We start from the raw sequence: 23217 nt of genomic DNA on the forward strand, positions 1-23217 counted from the left end.
TAGAACATGGCCTCACTGGCATATTGCAATTCCATCTTCCATTCCAAGTATCATGTCCATTCTGAGTATCATGAAATTTGGGAGCGAAAGCAACTTTGTGAATTTTTTTGTCACAATAATGGCATTAAACTTTTATTTCTAATAATAATAATAATAATAATAATAATAATAATAATAATAATAATTTTTATTTATATGTCCCGCCTCTTCCAAGGATCAAAGCGAGATTGCATCATTAAAATAATACAATGCAATTGAACAGCCAATAAAATACTAATACTAAATTATACATCCCTATTCTTTAAAATCTCCAAACATCAATTCATATACCATCATACTTAGAGAGGGGGATCTTAATCATCATCTCTATACCAAATCTGATGGGAAAGCCCGCTGGAAGAGATCTGTCTTTAAGGCATCTAAGGTAGTGATAAGACGGATCTCCTCCAGCAGACTATTCCATAATTAAGGGGCTGCAACAGTGAATGCTCTATGGGAAGTTGTCGTTAATCGAGTATTACAATTCTCCTACAAATTCTTCCCCGATGTTCTGAGTGTGCGGGGTGGATTATGTAGGGAGAGGCATTCCCACAGGTAACTCAGGTCCAAGCCATGAAATCTACATGGCAACTAATGATTTCCAGATTGAAAACTGTTTTGGAGAGATTTCTTTAAAAACCTAAGGAGGGTAATCCTGAAATGACATAATTTAACTTCAGTTAATTTTAGATTTGCCTAGCCTATACCAGATTGTATATAGACATTTTTCTGCAACCAATTCAGGTTCAAAAAATGTCCACAAGATAGTTCAGACCAATACTTCTTAAATCATTCAGCCTCTGTTTAAAAACCTCCAAAGAAGGAGACGCCTAGGGAGTGTGTTCCACTGTCAAATAGCTCTTACTGTCAAGAAGTTCCTCTTAATGTTTAGGAGGAATCTCTTTTCCTATAGTTTGAATCTATTTTTCCAGATCCTATGGTCTGGAGCAGCAGAAAACAAGCTTGCTCCATCCTCAATATGACACCCCTTCAAATACTTAAACAGGGCTATCATATCACCTCTTAACCTTCTCTTCTCCAGGCTAAACACACCCAGCTCCCTAAGTCTCTCTTCATTAGGCATGGTTTCCAGACACCACCTGCTTATTTTAGCCAATTCTATTTTATATTATTACCTATTGTTTTATACGTATTTTGTAGATTGTACACCATTGGAAGGTTTCATTTTTATTGATTTGATCATTTGTATGTACAGAGCTGTGTACATTTACAGTGCTATAGAAATGAACTATAATAATAATCATCATCATGATCATCATTTTGGTCGCCCTCCTCTGGACATGCTCCAGTGTGTTAACATCCTTTTTTAACTGTGGTGCCCAGAACTGGACAAAATATTCCAGGTGGGGCCTGACAAAAGCCGAATAGATGGCACTATTACTTCACTAAAAAGGCCAATAAGATTCTAGGCTGCATCAGATCACTTCCACATGTAGTCATGTTAAACCAGGCGTCCCCCATCCTTAAAAGCATCTGAGGAATTAGACTTCAGTCTACGAAAGCTCATTCTGCCAAATTATTTCTTTCAATCAGTCTCAAAGGTGCTACAAGATCTCTCTACATACTCTTGTGTCCAAGTTATTGATAAAGATGTTGAATAGCACTAGACCCAGGACAGAACCCTGTGCACCCCACTGGTCACTTCTCTCCATGATGAAAAGGAGCCATTGCCGAGCACCCTTTGGGTTCAGCCAGTCAAACAATTACAAATACGCCTAATAGTTGTATTGTCTAGCCCATATGTTTGCAAGAATCTTATGGGTGACCTTGTTGAAAGCCTTACTGAAATCAAGATATGTTATATCCACAGCATTCCCTTCATCTACTAAGCTGGTAATTTTATCAAAAAGAAATCATGTTAGTCTGGCATGGCTTGTTTTTGAGAAGCTCATGTTTACTTTTTGTGATTATTGCATTCCTTTCTAAATGTTCACAGACCCTCTGTTTAATGATCTGCTCTAGAATCTTTCCTGGTATTGATGTTAGACTAACTGGGTGATAATTGTTGGGATCCTCTTTTTCCTCTTTTTGAAGATGGGGACAACATTTGCCCTCCTCCAGTCTGCTGGGATCTCCCCTGTTCTCCAGGAGTTCGCAAAGATTATTGCCAGTGGCTCTGAGATTAATTACTCATCTGACTAATAATTCTCACTAAGTTGACTGGGACTTTCTTCCATGTAAGAACAAATAAGATTGCAGTCTTACAGATTCTTATTGCAGAACACGTGCATATCTGATATATATCAACTCCACACAAAGAGGGTCTAGCCTCTTAATCTCAATGTCAGGATATGTCCTTAGAATACTTTGGAACTGAGTGTGGAATGCTATCATCTGGCATTCAAATGCAGCTTAATTGGGTATTTTTCAAGTGACATGTGAACAAAGTTAGCTGCACCTGATGGAAAGATCTCCAGAAAACATCTGCCCGCAGTTTTGTGTGTATTGGTTGATACAATAATGGCTGTTTATTCTGGGTGACAATGAATTTGACAAATATGTATAGGAACATCCTCCTATGTAATGATGGCATTACTTCCTTGCTTCCCTTGACAAGCATATATTAGGACTGCTTATGTTGTCTTGTTTCAGTATATAAAAGTCTGAGCAAGATTTATGGCTAGAAACATCCTTTTTGGTTGATAAAATTATATAAATTCTACAGCTGCCATGTTATTTGATCCACAGATTAGTGGGAGAAATTATCTAAAATTAACTTTTCTGAATTCTTACAGCAATTGGAAACCTTGTTTTGTTTGCTGCTCAAGTTTATTTTATCTTTAAATCTGCAGTAGGGAGGAAAGTCAAAATTGCTAATACAGGTTGTTGTTTTTTATATTGGCTTGGCCTAGATATTTCTTTCTCTTTCCCCCCTCAAATTGCAGAGCTTTCTAGTTTTTCCTAATGAGCTAGACGATTGCTGTGTGAGAGGCGAAAAAACAAACAAACAGCAAAATCATAAGTAAAATTGAATTCTTTTTATCTGCTGCAAGACAGGAAAACAGCCAGCTCAACATGCTCTGGTTTTTGACACTCAAGGTGTGATCAGAGATTACTTATCAACAGTGGGAGAATGGGGAATGAGTTCATTAAATTTTTGCTCTCTCTCTCTCACACTCACGGAAGGAAACGTCTCTCAGTTTGATTTGCAGATCAGCTCATGCTATCTCCTCCCTCCCCTCCTTATAAATATGCTTTAGAAATAAGTCTTGTTTCTTGAGGTTTTGACCATTTCTTTTCTGTGCTGAGCTTCACACACACACACACAAGAAAAAATATTATTATAGATTAACCTTATGTCTGGTGTTAGAAATTAACACTTGTACTGTTTCAAATGCTATGTATAAAACTATATCTAAATGCTTGGGCTTTAGTGCCATTTACCCACTTCCTCTAATAATGCACTCAGGTAGTAAGTGTAGAACGGAGTATGATAGGGCCACTGTGAAACAAGGGAAATATTGAAGAGACTGGAGGAGCCAAAGAAATGTGGAAGTGAAAGAACGTTTGTTGTTTTCAAAAACCTAAAAACCAAATGCAATCCTAGGACATGATCCATGGATGCAGGTGGGCTGGTAAGAAGGAGAAAAGTTACTGGTGTAAGATTTATAGGTTAGTCAAAAAAAAAGTAAAGGTAAATATTGTAATGTTACCAGAAATATTTTTGTTGGGTATTATGGAAACTAGAAAGTAAATATGGATTACATCTATGAAATATGACAGCAGCAGCAAGAATATTGTTTGCTCAAATTTGGAAATGGACTGCAGCACCAATGATGAAAGAATGGATTGTTAAGGTTGCCGAGTTAGCCCAAAAGACCAAATTACCATCGGCTTTAAAAGACAAGCCAATTTAAGGTGTTTTCAAAAGGCTGGATTTTTTTTCAGCAGTATGAAATCTAACAATGTAACAATCTGATGTGGTGGTTTTTAGTAATTTTAGTAGGATTGTTTAGCTGGATCTTTAATGATGGAATAACACCCCACCCCATTTTTCTTTTCACTACCGTCAGGATAGGTCAGAGTCCTATTGTGTTTTAGGTATATGTCTCCCTCCCCCCAATAAACCAAATAGCAGTAGCAATAGCATGTGCATTTCTATACCACTTATCCGTGAACTCAGCACAGCACTCTTTGAGCAGTTTACAGTCTGTTAGCCAATTGCCCCCAACAAGCTGGGTACTCATTTTGCCGACCTATGAAAGGATGGAAGGCTGAATCAACCTTGGAGTCCCTGGGATCGAACTCACAACCTTGTGGCTGCAGTACTGACATTTAACTACTGCATCACCAGGGCTCCAAAGATCCATGGATGTACTTCTTTATCCGGCACCACTACAATCAGGACTTTCTTCCTTTCCCAGTGCAACCCTCTGAATGTCCAAAGGTATGCTCCAGACACTATTGGATTTCCCAATCCTTTGGAGCAGGTATTTATAGTTGATTGAGATCTTTGAAACTCTGGAATGAATGCCTTTCGGCACTGGAGCCAACCCTGGTTTGGTGTTGCAGCCATTAGGCATGGTTACTAAAGAGATGCATATGAGTTAGAAAGGATGTACAGGGCATTTTGATTTGGGAACTATAATGGTCACATTTGTTGTGTGTAAGTTTGGAGGCAGAACTCTGTTCAGTGTTTGGTCTTTTGAGGATTTGGGGGGGGGGGGGAATATGAGCCCATAGATTGTGGAGTTTGAACTTTAGTCCAGCAACCCTGGCCTGGCCTGTTCTGCTCTTCTCTTGAATACTAACAGGTTGCTGTGGAATGATCTTTTAATAATGTTTTTAAACTGGTTTAGTGGTATTTAATATAATAGCTAATTTGTTATTTTATTGTTTTTACTATTGTGGTTTTGTTTTGGAGGGTTTTTTGTTTGTTTTTTTGCTTAATGTTATGAGTCTCTAGGGTCCGAAACTGGGAGAAGAGACAGAATATAAAGAAAATAAATAACAACTGTAAATTCTGAGTGTTATTAAGTAAACTATGTAATGGCATTGCTTGAAGGGAGTGTTGTCTGGCAAGTCAGACCAATTAGGTTTTTACAGCCTTGCCTCAGTAAGAGAACTTGAAGAGACAACCTTCTGCGGTTGGAAAGAGTTGGAGCAGCTCAGTGGTTCAACTTCTGCAGAAGCCAAGAGCTTTGCCCCTGTGTTGTACTACTGCTCTTCCTGGTGCCAGAACAGCTTAGGGTCTGAATTTTGACATCTTGTTGTGTGCTTTGATGGAAGTGGGTGGCGCTCCCTGGCAAATAGGACCCTCAGGCTTTGGGCCATTTGAAAAATTAGCAAGAGGAAAGAAATCTGTTTGGCAGGCAGATAGTCCAGGGCACTCTGCTGTCTTGTGATTGTGATGGCTGTCAAAAGCATCCTGCTGTGCTCTAGTGGAAAAGTGTCGTAGCTTTGCTGATACTGATTGCACCTCTGCAAGCGCATTCTTCTTAGGCATGCCTATAAATGGTGGTTCTGCCTATCTGGTCTAATTTCAGGTGCAGGGGCCATGTGCTCCATGGTACATCTTCATAGAAACAAATCTTTACCCAGGGTGTGTTTACGGGAGGCATTTAGATAATCTCATTCTTCTAGACTTGGGTAATTTCAAGTGAATAGTATTAACATACAGCCAAAACAATTCTGTAGGATTCACAGTGTGGCTTAAAACCAACCACTAATTCAACATATTTCCCCATCTGTAAAATTGTTATAATGGTGACCTACCTCACAGGGCTGTTGTGAGGTTTAATGCTGTACATTATATTTACATAATTAATAGCTGTAGCAGTAGTACTAAATAAGTGTACCATAAGTAAGCCAGAGCATATTCTGTGAAACTGAGATGAGTGAAGAAGGCTTGTTAATTTATTCTCTAGTTCTGGAGTTATTTATTATCATCACCTCCAATTGCCCTCTGCTGTAGAGAATAATTTGGTTTTGTGTAATGGCAGAGACAGTAGGCAGTGCCATACTATAGTTCCTACTCTGATCCATACTTTAAAGTGAAAGGCACCATTTTGGTCTTGCCCAGATATTTGCTGATGAAAATAATAAAATGGTCAGGCTCATGTGCCTGTGGGTAAGAAAAAGAATAAAACAGATTGCATCCATATTTTCTTGCCGTTGCTGTTGGATGCAAATGACCTGGGCTCATTACCACAATAATATCGTTTAACACACCATGAGTTCCTCTGGAAATCAAAGGAGCAATTTTTTCCCTCTTGGCTCAACTGGTGTAAACATAGAGCTCCTTGCTTTGCAACTCCACCCTGTATGTTCAGAGCAGAATCAGACCTATGTTAGCATAGCTGGGTTTTTGTATTGCTTGAATACCCTTTTGTCTGGAAGGAGGTAATTGTTCTCTTTCAGCTAATATTGCAGGAGGCCATTCATCCAGGGGATCTCCAACAAAACAAAATGAATTAGTCCTGTTGATCTGATTCATCAGCTGCCACATGGAAGGTTTTGGAGCATGGAAAGAAATGTGTTTCTACTGCTTAAACAAAATTATTTAACCCTTCAGCAAGAACTGAAAAATGACCCTTCATTCCTTTTGTTTTTCAATATTAATTTCTTTTCTTGGTTTTGCTGAACTTGCAGAAACAATCAAACCCATTAATAAACAACCTTTCTAAAACAAGTCTCACTTTTCCCATTTAACCCTAATGGTTTAATTTCTCTTCCATAGGGGGCTCGAGTGCAAGCAGATTATATCCCTCTGTTGAATTCTCTTGCCGTGTATGGCTGGCAGCTGACTTGTGTGCTTCCCACTCCAGTTGTAAAGACAAACAGGTATTGCAAAAGGATGACCTTTTTCTTAATTACAGGAGTCTCATTATAAAAGAGCAGACACCCCTCATTTTAAGTTCCAAAGGCCAACCAAATTAGCATAGCCTTCATCGCCTGCAACTCAGATGGGATGAAGCCAGTCTGACTTCCCTTGGGAGAGTTCCACAGCTGAGGTTTTACTACAGAGAAAGCCCTATCATGTGTACCCACCATCCTAGCCTCATGGGAGGTGGAAAATGTAACCAGAATTCTACTGATGATCTTAGATTTCAGGCAGGGTGATATGGGAGGATGTAGTCTTAGAGATATCCTTGCCCTAAGGCATCATGTATTTTCTCTTCCTTCCACCAAACCTTCATTCACAGTCTTGTGTGCTAATGAGAGGAAACTGAGGAGGAAACCAATATTCAGGAGAAAATTAATGGAAAAGAAAATTAGTTTTCCATTCTTATTTGTCCTCTTTGGAGCACTTAAATGATGGGATGAAGAGAGACAATGTTCTGTGGTAAAGAAATGGCAATGGAGGGCTCTGCTGTTGTTGCATTAGGATATGAAATCTTGCTGGGTCAGATTGAGATCCATCCCATCCAGTGCTCTGCTTCCACCAGGGCAGATAGATTTCCTTAGAAGTTTGAACGGAGCAAGGAAAAGAATTCTGGGTCAAACTGGAGTTTAAACAAACAGAGAAGAAGAAAAATATTAATTACATACAAGAATAATGTATTTGGTAAGATGATAAGGATATACAGGAATATAATCAATATCATACCACAACAGTACAATACATGAAAACCACGCAGTTCATGAAAACAGCTAACGTCAAATTATAACAAATTCTTGTTGAAAGCAAACACATAAAGAAGAATAAAAGAAATATATAAGAGCAAAATACTATGATGTTATGCAATGGAAGGTGGAACATTATCTCTGTACAAAACTATACAATTACAATTGTAAATAACACAAAATTAGAGCATGTCAGAAAATGACTTGAGGTTACGATGTTTAAGAAAAATTGGCTTTATTTGAGGTATTTTAAGGAAGTTATATGTGAAGAGAAGAGCTGTGTTTGTTTGCTTTCAAACTGTATATTTTATTTGAACAAATTTTTTAAAATATTGAAAATGATGGCCTTTTTCTGTGTTATGGCTTCAGGATCACATCAGAGGTTCATTGTCTCTGAACCTGGAGGGTCCACTTAGCTAACTGTATACCTTTGTTCCTTAAGAACTTGCTTTTAAAAGTCGTCTAAGCCCACGATTGAAACAATACCTTATATGAGGCATGACTAATTGCATCAAGTGTCAGGATCCAATTTTCACCACAATGCTTTTCCAGCAGGATGCTGGCATGCATTTTGCCCATCAGCCTGGAAGTGACATAATGTCACTTTCAATTTTGCCTGAAAATTTGCTGTTTGCATTGCTTGAAAATCTTGGGGCTATTGGGGGAGAAATCTGCCCAAATCATTGCATGAGTCCATAAGGACATAGGGAACAGTAAAATAGGGGCTGGAAGTAACAAGCAGCCTGTGAGCCGTACTTTCTTCTTCTATACCACAGTAAAGGCTGTGGGCATACCGCCCAGAACATGCCTAAGTAAATTATGTCTTAGAGCAAGGAATCCCAGAAAGTGATTGTCCCCAGTACAGAGATCTATCTATCATGTGGACTTAATAGTGTGGCGAAGGACACTTGTGTGTTCAGTTAAGTATCTTTTTCAAAGTTGATTTGAATGGGTGATTGTGAGATGCACCACGGATGTTAAACTGTGCTTTGGGTGGATGGAACTCATTTTCAGGCTTGTGGTTGTGCTTTTCTTCTCTTTTCTTAAAAACAGGGATGGGAATTTAGCCACTAAGCAGATTGTCTTTCTTCAGCGACCCTTCTTGCCCCAGAAAACCAAAAAGAAACAACCTAAGGTATATGGCCTTGAATTGCTCTCTGTGTTTGTCTTGGCAAAGCTTTCATAGTCTAATTGATTTTCCACATCAGTAGAAACGGCTTGTTTAACATTGCTGTGGTTTAAAAGATTTGCTGAACACTTGCTGAACTATGACTTGAGCTGTTAAACTAAAGAAAAATACTCAGAAATACAAAAGATGTGAGAGGGCCCCCACCTTCCCTTCTCTGTTTCAGTGAGGGAACTATTTTCTGTTATATCCTCCCTTGCATCCTCACCTGCACACCTTGCAAAATGAAAAAAAGAAAGCAAATCTAAATTCTGCTTTAGATGTTCCATGTAGGTTTGGGGTAATTAGTTGCTGCCCCTCACCCTTTGGCATGTGGGTTACATTGAACATCCTTGTTCTGTTTGTGACTTTCACTACAGAAAAAACAACAACAAAAAGGAAAAAAAGCATCAAAAAGCACACAGGTGTTACTTAGCATGCACTTGTAGTACATGTTGGTGGTGTGAATTTTGTGTCCATTTCAGCCTCTATAGCATCATTTTTTATTATTAAATGTGAATGGTGTAACCATATATATATATATATATATATATATATATATATATTAAAGAATAAAGTAAGAGATTGTGTGCATATGTTCCTTCTGAATATATTTTGAAGATAAACAAGAAGACACTGTCTTGATGAAACTCTGATGGTGCAATGGAAGATATGATTTGTGACCTGATAAAATCAATGTCAGCATTTCTGCCTGATGAAATGGGAGATGATGTGATCAGGAATGAGGCAAACAAATTATCTACATTGAAAAGGTTATCATCAGATGACCCTAGTTGCTTAGCCTTCCAGTGAGCATAATTCTTGTCAGACATACTGTCACACAGCACTGAGTTAGCCAACCTCCTTGTGGGTTCTTTAGAAAACTACTGGAATCCTCTTCATTTTAAAATAGTTTTCAAGAGTTGCTTGAAACACTTGTATGGTAGTTTTTAAAAATAGTGTACATGCCATACTTTTCAAGCATCTGTCTGCATAACTAGCAAGAATTCCTCACACAAGGATTTTTTCTCTCCAAAGGAGTGCTTTGTTGTAATTCCTTAACTAGGCTTTGGGGCAGGGGCACAGTGATTTTTTTGTTTTAAAATTGACATTGCACTGGCTGTAGTTGGGAAAGTTTTTCAGGATACTCTGGTACTGAAACAAGGCGATGATACTGCAAGAGCAAAGCACCTCATGTGGTGTTTCTCCATTTATTATCTGTGGGCATGCTCCACAGAGGTGGGTGCTTAAGTGGTTCCACATTCTTATTTGTCAAAAGAAGGCCAAGGCTTGCACCATCAGGAGATAATGACAATGGAGCCTCATTGTCATAGCTACCCCTGCTGATGCCACTACCTAAAAACCTACCTCTTAAGCAAAGCACCATCCCAACTGAAGGTTTCCAGCATATTGGAAGATTGGTGTACTTGGAATGATGACTGCAGCACTTGGGGCGCATTGAGATGAGCAGCTAGAGAAACTGTTCAGGGTCCTGGCATAGCTGCTTCTCGCCATGTAGAGAATGGTGTTTTTGCACCGTTTCAGAACCTCTTCGGTTGTCTCTATAGTAAATTTGGGGGTTCATGTTTGATCATGATCAACTATAAATATGAATCCCCCCAAATGACAAGATTATAAGTTTGGTTTATGCCCATATGCCCTAAAAGGCACCAGATCCTGTCTGATCTTGGAAACTAAGCAGGGTCAGCCCTGGTTAGTATATGGATGGAAGACCACCAATGAATACCAGGTGCTATAGGCTATATTTCAAAGGAAGGAACTGGCAAAACTATCTCTGGGTATTCTTTGCCTATGAAATTCATGGGATTTCCATAAATCAACAGGCAACTTGAAGGGCACACACACACAATTCAGATTTACAATCTCATAATTGAATAGGTTTCCAAGTAGTGTTCTGCATGCTCAAATGGAAAATTTCAGTTTGTGAACTTGACATGTTCTGGTTCCTATGGTAGATTGGGGAAAAACTATTGTAGGTATTGTATCATAGGTGCTGTTTTAAGATTAGTTTTTAAGAAGAAACGTAGCCTATAGCTATAGCAAAGCTAACGAGATGACTACTATCTTTTTGTAAAAGTGCTTCTTGTCTTATCAGACCTTTTAAGAATTAACCTTAAGTGCTGAATTTAAACAAAATACTGCCAGATTATAACCTCTCCTACTGTTTGCAGTTTCACTGGAGATTCTCCAAAGAGGACAGACACCACAAGCGAGTCAAGAAATCCCTGAAGGCAAGACTAAGTGCCAGAGAGAAGCAACAGACAGAAGAGTCCGAAATTATAGAAAATGTAAGGAATTCAGAAACACCATTCTCTACAATTGAAAGTGGTTTGCACTTTCCAGTAATCTCAGATCAGCACTTGGCTGGTTTTGAAGATGGAAGAACCGAAGGCCTTGGGTGTAGAGAGGTGCCTGCCCACAACAATCAAGTGTTGGTAGAAAAATGGGATGCTGGTCATGACGCTGACCAAGGCACAAGAGGTTTGTGTATGGATCAGGGAAGCATCCAGGAAAACTCTGAGGGCCAAATGTTCCAAGAGCATTGCACTGCAGCAGACAATGAGCCAACAGAAACCAATTTTGAGCCCAAATGTGAGTTTGACTGAGAGAGGCAATGTTTTTGCCAAAGTAAAAAAACAAAACAAAAAAACAAACTCACTTTGATGATCAGTGTTGAACATGATTGCTTAACAAACTTAATTTGTCACCATTGGGTTTCTACAGGTATACAGTGGAAATGTTACTACTGCTACATTTTCAACTTGGCAATGTATGCATACTTTTTCATGCTTTTCCTGCTATCCAAGAAAACCCATGGGTATTTAATCTGTGTTGAGCTGCTTTTTAAACCAAACAAAAACCAGTATGTCCTGTATTTAATTTTTTTTAAAAAATATCAACATTTAATTGATGTGTGCCACATTTTTATTTAGTTTTGTCACGTGGGATTCAGGATATAAGGACAAAATGTTAAGGCATTAGTTATATTTGTCTTAAACACATCTGTTTATCTTGACTTTGGAACTACGAATCTCCTGCAAAAATTCTGAAGCAATAACGAAGCCATGTGTTTTATCTAAGAAATTGCTAGTGGCAGAGAATAAGCAATGATTTTTTATTAACTGAAGAATCTAATTCATACCCAGTGTATCCAATTACCATTTAGGTTACTAATGAAGATCTCACATACATGATCATAAATCAAAGTGCACATAAAAAGATCTGGTTATTTTATATACATTTCATAAACAATTGGATGCTTGTCATCTACTTCCATTGCACGCTAAATGAGTGACTCCTTACTGAGAATATTCCATAGGAAAGTAAATATTAGGTGAATGGAAGGCTCATATTTTCAGGCATATTCACTTTTACAATAAATGTGAGTAATTTTAATTTCTTAATCTCTGAAATATATTCAAATTCTTAACCATCAGTTTTCATGCATGTATTGTAGTTCTTTTTATCACTGAGTAAACCTAACTGGGTCCACATTTGAACAGTGTTTAGAACTTGTTAATGTTTTGAAAATGCCTTCTGTCCTTGCACAATTGAAATGTGGGAGCCTATAAACAATATAGCTTCTTTTCCCTATTGGGTGATATATGTTTGACAGTTCCCATTAGTTTCTCTGTAAAGTATTTTGACTCAATAAAATGTGGTCTCTAGGTACATATCCTGCATACTTAAGCTATTTTTAACTGTCAGCTTCATCTTCAAGAAAATGCAATTTAAAGAACAGTTTAAAACAAAACTGTACCACTTCAAATAGTTGTATAAAAGATAATGGAAGGATAGTTTAAATCATTTCATTCCACACACAAGCACAAAAGCAATGCAATATTTTTTCCCTGGTAATCGAAGAATGTTTACTTTGGCTTTAGCAACTTAGCTGAACATTCAGAAAACAGCACTGTAAATAACTTTAATTACTTGCGGAATTCTACAAAGGAATGTCTGACCCTGAAGCAACCAAGAAATATCCATGCCCTAATCTTTTTTTTAATTGCTACATAAATACATGTAACTGTGTCTGTTTTGTAAAAGTCAGTATCATCCTCCGTAAACAATATGATCACAAACAAGTTTAGATGTCTCTAAAAGCAGTGAATATTTTAATTTCAGTAGTGTCTCATTGTTATTCTTTGTATAGTCTGTGCATTTCAGGACCAGAGAGCCTAATTCAGATCTTCCTAGAGTATATACTTAAAACATTTTGGCAGAAGGCACTACTGTACACACCCTTGTGCATGTACTCAAAGGCACATTGGATTCAGGAGAGATCTCTTGGCGCAACCCGTTTCTCCATTTTCCAGAAACGACCTGACACAAAAATACAGTGCTACCTCGGGTTACGAATTTAATTCGTTCCGCGGCGCCGTTCGTAACCCGATACATTTCGCAACCCGAAAAGCCGCTGGAAAGCCGCTAGCCGCTAGCCGCGCTTTGAATTTCGCGCCGAAACGCGCCGAAAAGATTTTCGTAACCCGAAAAATCCTTCGTAACCCGGAACAGTTTTTTTAAATCTAACTTTTTCGTACCCCGGAAATTTCGTAACACGGTGAATTCGTATCCCGGGGTACCACTGTATCCACATTGGCTGGAAGGGATTGCCAGCTCAAGCCTTCCTTCTCTTCACCTACGGAGGGGAACCAGCATATCTCAGGGTCCATTGGCTTGCAACATAAGCAACAGTTCTCCATTTTGAACATAATAATGAACAGCTTTTTAAACAGGCCAAGGTCAAAACTGTCAAGGGAGCAAATGAAAGAAAGGGAGGAGTGTATGGTCCAAGCACTTGCTCCTGGCTTATTAAATCACAAATGTTTTGATTGAAAAGGCCTACATGACAGAGGTTAGGGTGTGTTACCAAAGATCAGTGCGATCATTCATTTATAAACTGTGGAAATAGATGAGGTATTAACATGCCTGCTATTATCTGTCCTAATAAGAACTAAATAAAATTCTGAGAAAAACTGAGAGAGCCAATGTAGTATGTAGTGGTTTCAGTGTTGGACTAGGATTCGAGGAGACCAGAGTATGAAGCCCTCCTCAGTCACAGAAATCAAGTGGTGACATTGAACAAGTCACACACTCTCAGCAGAAAGCAATCACAAACCTCATTTGAATAAATTTTGCCAAGAAAGCTCTTATCATAAATGGTCACAATGTCAAAAAATACATTGTTACACATTTTTCTTACAGAATGAATCTTGCATCCCATGGGTGAATACTTTTTTTAAAAAAATGTAACGTCTATGAGGAATAAACTCAGATCCATTACCAATAATCTTTGAGAACTTCTGGAGAACAGGAGAAGTCCCAGCAGACTGGAGGAGGGCAAACGTTGTCCCCATCTTCAAAAAGGGGAAAAAAGAGGATCCCAACAATTATTGTCTAGATAGTCTGACATCAATACCAGGAAAGATTCTGGAGCAGATCATTAAACAGAGAGTCTGTGAACATCTAGAAGGCAATGCCATAATCACAAAAAGTCAACACGGGTTTCAGAGAAAGAAGTCATGCCAGACAAATCTGATCACTTTTTTGAGGTAATTACCAGCTTGGTAGATAAAGGGAATGCTGTGGATATAGTATATCTTGATTTCATTAAGGCTTTTGACAGGGTTCCCCATGACATTCTTGCAAGCAAGCTAGTAAAATGTGGACTAGACAAGACAACTGTTACATGGATTTGTAATTAGTTGACTGGGCGAAGCCAAAGAGTGCTCAACAATGGCTCCTTTTCATCCTGGAGAGAAGTGACCAGTGGGGTCCCACCGGGTTCTGTCCTGGGCCCAGCGCTATTCAACATATTTATCAATGACTTGGATGACAGAATTGGGGGCATACTTATCAGATTTGCAGATGACACCAAATTAGAGGAGGAGTAGCTAACACCCCAGAGGACAGGATCAAAATTCAAAATGACCTGAATAGATTAGAAAGCTGGGTCAAAACTAACAAAATGAATTTCAACAGGGAGAAATGTAAGGTACTGCTCTTAGGCAGAAAAAAAAAATGAAAAGCAGAGATATAGGATGGGGGATACCTGACATAACAAGACTATCTGCTTTATCACACTACGGACAAACAGGATTTAAACTAGAGTTAAACTAGAGAAAACCAGGAAATGCCTGATGTTTATCACATGACATTTCCTGATTTTCTCTAGTTTAACTCTCGTTTAAATCCTGTTTGCCCCCAAGTGTGATAAAGCAGTATGTGTGAAAGGGATCTAGGCATCTAGTAGACCACAAGTTGAAAATGAGTCAACAGTGTGATGCAGCAGCTAAAAAGGCCAATGCAAAGCTGCATCAATAGAAGTATAGTGTCTAGATCAAAGGAAGTAATAGTACCACTCTACTCTGCTTTGGTCAGGCCTCACCTGGAATACTGTGTCCAGTTTTAGGCAACACAGTTAAAGAAAAACATGTTGATAAGCTAGAGCATGTCCAGAGGAGGGCATCCAAAATGGTGAAGGGTCTGGAAGCCATGCCCTATGAGGAGAAACGTAGGGAGCTGGGTATGTTTAGCCTAGAGAAGAGATGGTTAAGAGGTGATACGATAGCCCTGTTTAAATATTTGAGGTGGTACCATACTGAGGATGGAGCAAGCTTGTTTACTCCTGCTCCAGAGAATAGGACCTGGAACAATAGATGCAAGCTACAGGAGAAGAGATTTCACTAGGAAGTTTACTGGCAGGCACAGAATAATCCATTTGTGTGTATTTACAGATGACCACTCAAACAAATACATTTACAAGTAAGCAACCTGTCCTTTATCTCAACATTAGGAAGACCCTCCTGATAGTAAGAGCTGTTTGACAGTGGAATACACTTCCTCAGGGTGTGGTGGGGTCTCCTTCTTTGGAGGTCTTTAAACTGAGGCTGGATGGCCGACTGTCAAGGGTGCCTTGGTTGTGATTTCCTACATGGCAGGAAGTTGAACTGGATGGCCCTTGTGGTCTCTTCCAACTCTAGGATTATATGAAACACTTTTTTTGATGACCTGCTGCCAAGACACAGCCACACCATCCATGCCTATACCAGTTCCACAAACACTCATCTTGCCCCAAATGAAAAAGTAGCATAAGGTTACTTTGGTCACAAGAAATCTTCAGTGGGACTCCCAAAAACACAGAGTGTGTACATGCATAAAGTTTCCTTTCCGTGGGAAACTCAGTCTCTATTGTCACTTGAAACTATCGATGCATTTTTTGCTTTTGTTTATACAGCAACTATTTGACAAGTTTCAATTCAAGCAAAATCATGATAGCTGTCGTTTCCAGTTTCAGGATAAATGAGTAGTCCTAATACTAGGTTGCATGAATAATCTTGCATTCCATACAATTATGGAGGTTTCACATCAAATGAATTATAAACTTTTTGTAGCTTTTCAAAATGTGATTACACTATTCGTTTATCCCTAAAGATTAATAAGTGAAGCATCAATGCAAAATTAGCTAGTTAGTGAGGAGCCAGGAGAATATAATTTAGGGCTGCAATTGGATGGGGATATTTCTCTTTTCTTCAGATGAAGTAGTTCAGTTGAAATGAGGATTTTAACACCTTTGAAGTGCTCGCGTTATTAAAAAGTTCTGCTGGTTACAGAAGGAATGAAATCCACAAGAAAAGGCACCTTTTCTAAATTAATAGGCCAGTTCAAGGGGACCGTTGCACAATTTTACACCACCCTAAGGGCATGTGACATCTTACAATTAAAAAAGACATGCTCTTATCCCTGAAGTAGCCTGTCCGGAGAAGACAATGACAGAACAGGAGAGAAAGGATGGGGGAAGGGATCAAGACTCAGCAGTAAAAAGCCTTTTAGAAGTGTATTTGTCAACATTTTTTTGGGGGGAAACAGGGTGACACTAACCTGAGCCATCACAATTGTACTTACTGTCCCCTAAAAGAGCCACCTATCATTCTTCATCTTCTGCTGACTGTTTAAAAATCATAGGTAAAGGAAACAGTTGCATTAAAAAGCTGCTACAGAACACTGGTTTATAGTTCCACTTGAGGCCTGACACTGCTACTGTCACAGATAATCTCCCTTTTCAGGAAGATTAATTCCCTCCGGCTCAGAGAATTTAAAAAGATCAGAATTGGCATTTCAAAGAAAAAGCCATCCTCAATATTTATGTGAGTTGACAAGAACTCCACTCTCTGTGTGCTCTGCAATGAGCTAAGCAATCCTCTGCGCTCAAATGAGGGGACTGACATGACACACTGACTCAGTTGAATCAAGGAGAGTTAATACTATCAGAATAAATTCTCTCTGCATAGCCTAAGAGTGAAAAGTAGATGCTGCTATTTAAATCTGTCATTGACTCCAGAATGGTAGAACATGTAAGCAAAAAGAGGGAGGTTTGTTGCTAGATTTTAACTCATCTGAAGCAACTCAGATAGCTGCATCAGCAGTGATGCATTTCTATTCCGACTAGGTTTTGATTCCAGCTGCTGAGCTCTACTCATTCCATACTCAATGTGCTGCATTGAGTCCGTATATTGGGAGACAGGTGGGATATAAGGAAATAAAATAACAATAAAATAATACTGTTAAATCAAGTCAAATATAATATAGTACCTCCATTTGGCGAGTTAAGGAGATTAATGAACTGAACAGAATGTAGCACTACTCTGATACTAAACTTTAAGCCAATGTTCTGTACATGGACAGTAGCTTACCTAATATATGGACTCTAGGAAACCATTCTGCAGTGAAGTGGGCTTTATATACCATTCATCCAGCAGGTCTGTTTGCATGGAGGCGATCCCTGTAAACAAGTAGCTCAGAAAATCAAGGATCTTCCTTGCATAAAAAATCTCCATTCAAACAGGAACCTCTCCTCCCACAATGTGTTGGGGTAATAAAAGCTACAGTGGAGGAGGAAGGGATGAGGTGCTCTCCTCTTTGTGCACTGAAACGAATGGCTAAGTAATATCTGAATAGGGCTTCAGCAAATATCATTTATAGTTTGGACTCATGGACTTTAATATGCTTGATTTAAAATGAGATCATACTGTTTGACTATCTCCAATTTACTGCCATTTTCCATGTATTAGCTGGAGCCAGCAATACAGAGAACTCTAAATACGTTGTATGTTAACATAAGAAGAGCCCTGCTGGCTTAGGCCAACAATCCAGCATCCTGTTTCTCAGTGTGACCAATCAAAGGCCTCATGACAAACAACAGTCTTATCCTGTTGTTCCCCAGAATCTGGTATTCACTGTTAACTTTTGAATCTGATGGCTGCACTGATGTATCTATCAATGATTATATTCCACCAATTTCTCCTCATTAACCTGTTCAAAGCCAACAACAGCTAGTGGCCATCCAATCTTGTGTTTGGACGAGGGTTAAGTAAACAGAATTTCCTGTAACAACATTTCCTTCCCCCTTTCCAGCAAAACTGAACATGACAGCAAACAGAAATCTGCGTCTCTTAAATTCCTTGCAAAATGAAGAAATAACATGGTACTATGCTGGCAGATAGCTTTGTGGACTAAGGTTAATGAAAGGTTACCAAGTTAATTAGGCATATGTTTTAATATTATATCCCCACATCAGAGTATTAGTTTATTTAGCACCTTTTGGTAACCTCAAGATATTTTAACTAATTAATCACCAATTATAATGAGCACTGTATACAGTAATCTTTACATTGTCTGCCTTTGGATATATATAATGTCATAAGGACATGTTAGCACAACAGCCTGCAATCTAATGCTCTCCTTGTGTAGGACTACGAAGTCCACCTTCTCAAAACAGCATTTTCAGGAAGTGCTGTGGGAGTTTATTTCTTCCAGTTGCATGTTCTTAAATCTGAATCTATTGCACTGGTTAGGATGTACAGGCACAGTTTGGCTTGTAAAATTTACTGCAGCTCTTCTCCACTGTGTGAAGACAAGCCACTTGAAAAGCAAACAAGGCTTGTGCCTTCAGCAGTCAGGAAAGCTGAGGTGAAAATAAACAGAAGAAACCTCTATGTGCAATTCTGTCTCCCTATGTACATCTTAGATTCCTGTTATATCTGTAAACAATAAAATCAATAAAATGCTTAAAGAAATGTTTACTTGAAAAAATTAGTCAAGTGAATTACATATACAAGTTTGCCATATATAATGAATTGCATTTATTTTTCAAGATCATTTGACAAAGTTTAAAATAATTTACATAAATTAGTACAGAAATATATAATCTGTGCATATGGAAGTGTTCAGTTTCTACATCTTTGATTGATCAGAGAGTATGTACATATAGGCACACAGACATTTCTGTTTTTTGACAAATAGTTGCTGGATACGCTACCACCACTTTTCAAAGAAAACATTCTTTTGTGCCACACCAAGCTTTTCTAGTAGTTTAACGATGAATTCTATCATTGGAGGTGGGCCACAGATGTACCACAAGGTATCCTGGGAGATGCATTGTTCTAGATCGCTTCCAGATATTCTTCCCTCTAACAGAAAATATACAGAGTAAAAAAACAAAAACCGCTTAATCAATTAAAATTAATTTTAAATTAAATTAAAAGGAGGGAATACTTATGTTTCAAAATTCAAATCTTTCTCAGATGTTGGGGGCATTTTGAATCAATTCTTATTAATAGTAACTTCCCACCACCATCTTTACAGTATTCGAGAAAAGTTAAATACTATGACACAATGAATGGTAAAACAAGATCATGTATACCTTTAAGCTAGCTAGGAAGATAAGGTTGTAGGAGGGAAGTATGTGTGGAAAAAGAAACATGAGTTCTAAACAATACTTAGGAGCAAGACAAAGCACAAAGAAAGCTATGCAATATATCTGAAAAACAACTTGTTTGTGTATGATGATTGCAAAACTAATGTTCATTTATGTGAGAGTGAACTCTGACTCACTTCTGAGTAAACTCACAAAGGATTTCCCAGCCCACCACTCCTCTGGAATGCTTTACAGCTTATTACACATAGCAAATAACACCCAGATAATTAAATTCACTTACATCCTGTTCAACTTATCACTGTAGCCATAAGCCGCAGTGTCATCATGTTTTTAACTTTTTTTATCCATCACAACAATACTCACCCTTGGTGTAAGGCTGAAATTTCTCACAGATTGGTAAACTCTGCTGGGTAACATGGAAACTGCATGCAATCTTTCCAGGAAATGCATTTGTCAAACCAAGGATATGCTTCTGGAATGTGAAGGATATTTGGTCATGCCACAGCCAAATAAATCAAACCAGATGTGATCTATGTCTACTCCCAGCCTCATGGAAGCAAAAATTCTATGAAGAGGATACAAATACAGCACACACAGTACACACAGTATCCTCAAGAAAAGGATAATGGAAATCTCTTTCTTCATAATTCAAACCCCATTTCAGATCGAGGAAATGGAGCTCAATGGTCCAAATAAGTTGTTAAGGGGCAACCACCCAGTTCCAGCTCCAGGCTTGGAAATGCTTCTTTTCATTACTCAGCTAACATTACGTACAGCTGTGGATGGGAAGAGAGAAAATACATTTCTGTCTTGGCTACAGTAGGGGGAATATAGCACTGGGGGGGGAAAAGGAAGATGGAAAACTTGAAGGGAGCATGCTCCTTTACATGCCTAAAAGGGGAAAACAACCTCTCCTAATCTTTGGGCAGCTTCTGGAACAAAACTCTGAATGTTGACCAGAGTAGCAGTAACTCCGCTAGACCAGAGAGATAACATGGTGTAGTGGTTTGAGTTTTAGACTACAACTCTGAAGACCAAGGTTCAAATCCTCACTCAGCCATGGAAATCCACTGGGTGACCTTGGCCAAGTCATACTCTCTTAGATGAAGGCAAAGGCAAATCCCTCTGAGCAAACCTTGCCAAGAAAACCCCTTGATAAGGTCACCTTAGGGTTGCCATAAGTCAGAAATGACTTGAAGGTACAAAACAACCAAAAAGAGGTGGGGAAACCTCTGGTATTTCAGATGTTTTTGGTCTTCAGCTCCCAGAAAACCCTAATACTATTGCCTATGGCTTGCATGGAGGGCAACTGGGGAGACAAAGGGCATATCAGCCTCCTAGGAGACCCCCCCAATCTACCACATACCATGAAAAAAATGCCCCTAAAGGTTCCCAAGCACTCTCCAGGAAGCACAGGGGCATTTTCGTCATGTTTTTAGGACTCTATGGGCCATTTTATGCCCAAAAGTGGCTTCTTTTTAACAGCAAGAACTGAGCAGAAGTTCATTTCCTGTTTCAAAACAAAGTCTCTCCAATTTAGGCCCAGAAGGTCAAAACACGTGGTGAAAATTCCCACCTCACTCCAAAGGACACTTGGAGAGGGGAAAAAGTTTGACACATGAGCTCAAAAAACAGTGCTGTATGGATGCGCACACAGCCCATGGACTGTACCTCACCCATCCATGGCCTATAGCAAGAGACCATGGGTGATCTAAAATATCAAGCAGGCCAAACAATTCCCACTCAGGACACAGAAGACAGGGCTTCACCAGTTGGTCCTCAGAATCCTATTACAGAGGTGGCTGGCTTGACTTGGAGGTGGCAGAGTTAGCAATTATCTTAGCAAAAACTTGTCTCTCTGCTCATGCTCCGTTCCCTTGTCTGGTGCTGCACTATGCTTGCCTCTAGTCCACGTTCTCTCAATCTCTTTACAATTCCTGGAGGAAAGCAAATGATTGATAACATGCTCATTTCACTTTACCTACCCTAAATAGTAGCTCGTGTGTATTTTTTGCACAGTAGAACAGATTTGTTGTTCCCATCTTATACCCAGTTCCTTTATTTGCTTGAGCTCTATGAAGGTCTGCGGCATGGAGCAGTATAGAAAACAAAGGATTAATTCCAACTCCACCAGCTATGAGCACCAGGTTTGAAGGAGAGTCAGCCGGCTGGGGATCAAAGAAGAAGTTGCCTCCCACTCGTAAAGCCACCTCTGAGTCAAGAGTACACTAGAGGAGGAGGAGAAAACAAGGGATATTATGGGCATGAAACTGAATCAGAAGTCAGTACTCAAAAGTTCCCCACCTACACACTGAAGACGAAGATTTGACTAAAGTGTCCCACTGGGAGTTCATATGCATCTCAGTGGGGAAGAAAAGGTTTGGTTAGTCCAATACACACATTCTCCAAAGTTAAGAATGTCATTTGGCAGATTGCTCTGAGTGATAACAGTGCATACTTGCATTCTTCTGCTGATTCCATGATTGAGGCTTTAAACAAAGGAAGTGTGATGTTCAGCAGAAGAGGCTGGGAGTTCAAGGCAGGGATTATAAGGTCCAGGGAATTAAGCGGCCATATATTTTTAGAAGAATCCACTGAAGAGGAATGTTAAGTAGTGGGAAGAAATGAAACTGTAGCTATAATAGACTTCATTAAAAAGAGGATAGGTTGGCCAGGTTCTTCTTTAAAACCCTTGTATATAATGATCTTTGCAGCTGCTAGAAGTACATGGTAACCTGTCTTGTTAGCAATCACAGTTACAGGAATGCTAGAGGAATAGAAAAAACAAGAAAACCATGTTATGCAGAGTACTACAGTTCGGGACCACTTGAGTTACCTGCTTAAATAAGCTGCCTACTCTAAACTATTAATATGAAGAATAATCTAGTTGATGCAGATCTGAAAACTAATCAAATAAAAGATATTCAAAACCTGTATACACCCTACAGAGAGACAAAGAAATGCTTCCCAGAGTGGGACCGAAGGCGGCTTATAGATATACAGTGAGCCGTCCATATCCACAGATATTTTATCTACAGATTCAAGTATCCAAAATATATAAATTCCAATAAGCAAACCTTGATTTTGCCATGTTATATAAGGGACACCATTTTACTATGCTATTGTATTTAATGGGATGAGCATCCACAGATTTTGGTATCCTGGGTGTGTGTGTGTCCTGGAACGAAACCCCAGCTGATACCAAGGGCCCAATGTACATTTATTAAAATCAATTAGTACACCTTAAAAGCAATTAAAATAGTCATAGTGAAAACAATATAAAATTATTTTAAAACATACAAAAATAAATAAAAAATACATCTGAGTAAAAAAGCCTCCTTGGTGCAGTTACATATTGTCTGTCTCCCTTCCCCTGAAGATCTTAAAGAGTTCTTGCAGATTTATATGGGGAGGCACAGTCCTCCAAAAACAAAACTGGATCCAATTAGTATCTCAAATCAGTATCAAATTATTTAATCAAGGTATTTAATCAGTGAAGTGTAGAGCTAATGTGATGTAGTGGTTTCAGTATTGGACTAGAACTCTGAGAAGCCAAGGTTTGTATCCTTGCTCAGCCATGGGACCCCACTGGGTAACCCTGGGCAAGTAATATGCTCTCAGCTTAGAAAAGGGCAATGTCAAATCCTCTGAGCAAATCCTGTCAGGAAAACACTATAATAATCATAAA

General features: G+C 38.9%; 2 protein-coding genes across 10 annotated transcripts in view; one reads left to right on the forward strand and one right to left on the reverse strand.

Moving 5' to 3' along the window:
• Positions 1-23217, forward strand: part of RFTN1 (raftlin, lipid raft linker 1) — a 147055-nt gene that overhangs the window by 119091 nt on the left and 4747 nt on the right. For 3 of the 6 annotated variants that reach the window (XM_089532987.1, XM_089532984.1, XM_089532985.1), the window contains 3 exons: positions 6740-6843; positions 8680-8761; positions 10984-12486. In XM_089532987.1, coding sequence (XP_089389113.1) covers positions 6740-6843; positions 8680-8761; positions 10984-11418 — 621 coding nt within the window. In that variant the 3' untranslated portion in view covers positions 11419-12486. Of the gene's footprint in view, positions 1-6739; positions 6844-8679; positions 8762-10983; positions 12487-14017; positions 18874-23217 lie in introns of those variants that run through there. The other 3 variants (XR_016281931.1, XM_089532989.1, XM_089532988.1) reach the window with 3 other exon arrangements.
• LOC149309752 (oxidoreductase NAD-binding domain-containing protein 1-like) overlaps positions 18947-23217 on the reverse strand; it is a 33745-nt gene continuing 29474 nt past the window's right edge. For all 4 annotated transcript variants that reach the window (XM_089532992.1, XM_089532991.1, XM_089532990.1 and 1 more), the window contains 3 exons: positions 21515-21757; positions 19893-20001; positions 18947-19281 (listed from right to left, as the gene is read on the reverse strand). In XM_089532992.1, coding sequence (XP_089389118.1) covers positions 19127-19281; positions 19893-20001; positions 21515-21757 — 507 coding nt within the window. In that variant the 3' untranslated portion in view covers positions 18947-19126. The remainder of the gene's footprint in view (positions 19282-19892; positions 20002-21514; positions 21758-23217) is intronic.

Source organism: Sceloporus occidentalis, unplaced genomic scaffold, assembly GCF_023333645.1.
Source record: "Sceloporus occidentalis isolate IW3139 unplaced genomic scaffold, rSceOcc1.0.p SCAF_7, whole genome shotgun sequence".
NCBI classification, from domain to species: domain Eukaryota; kingdom Metazoa; phylum Chordata; class Lepidosauria; order Squamata; family Phrynosomatidae; genus Sceloporus; species Sceloporus occidentalis.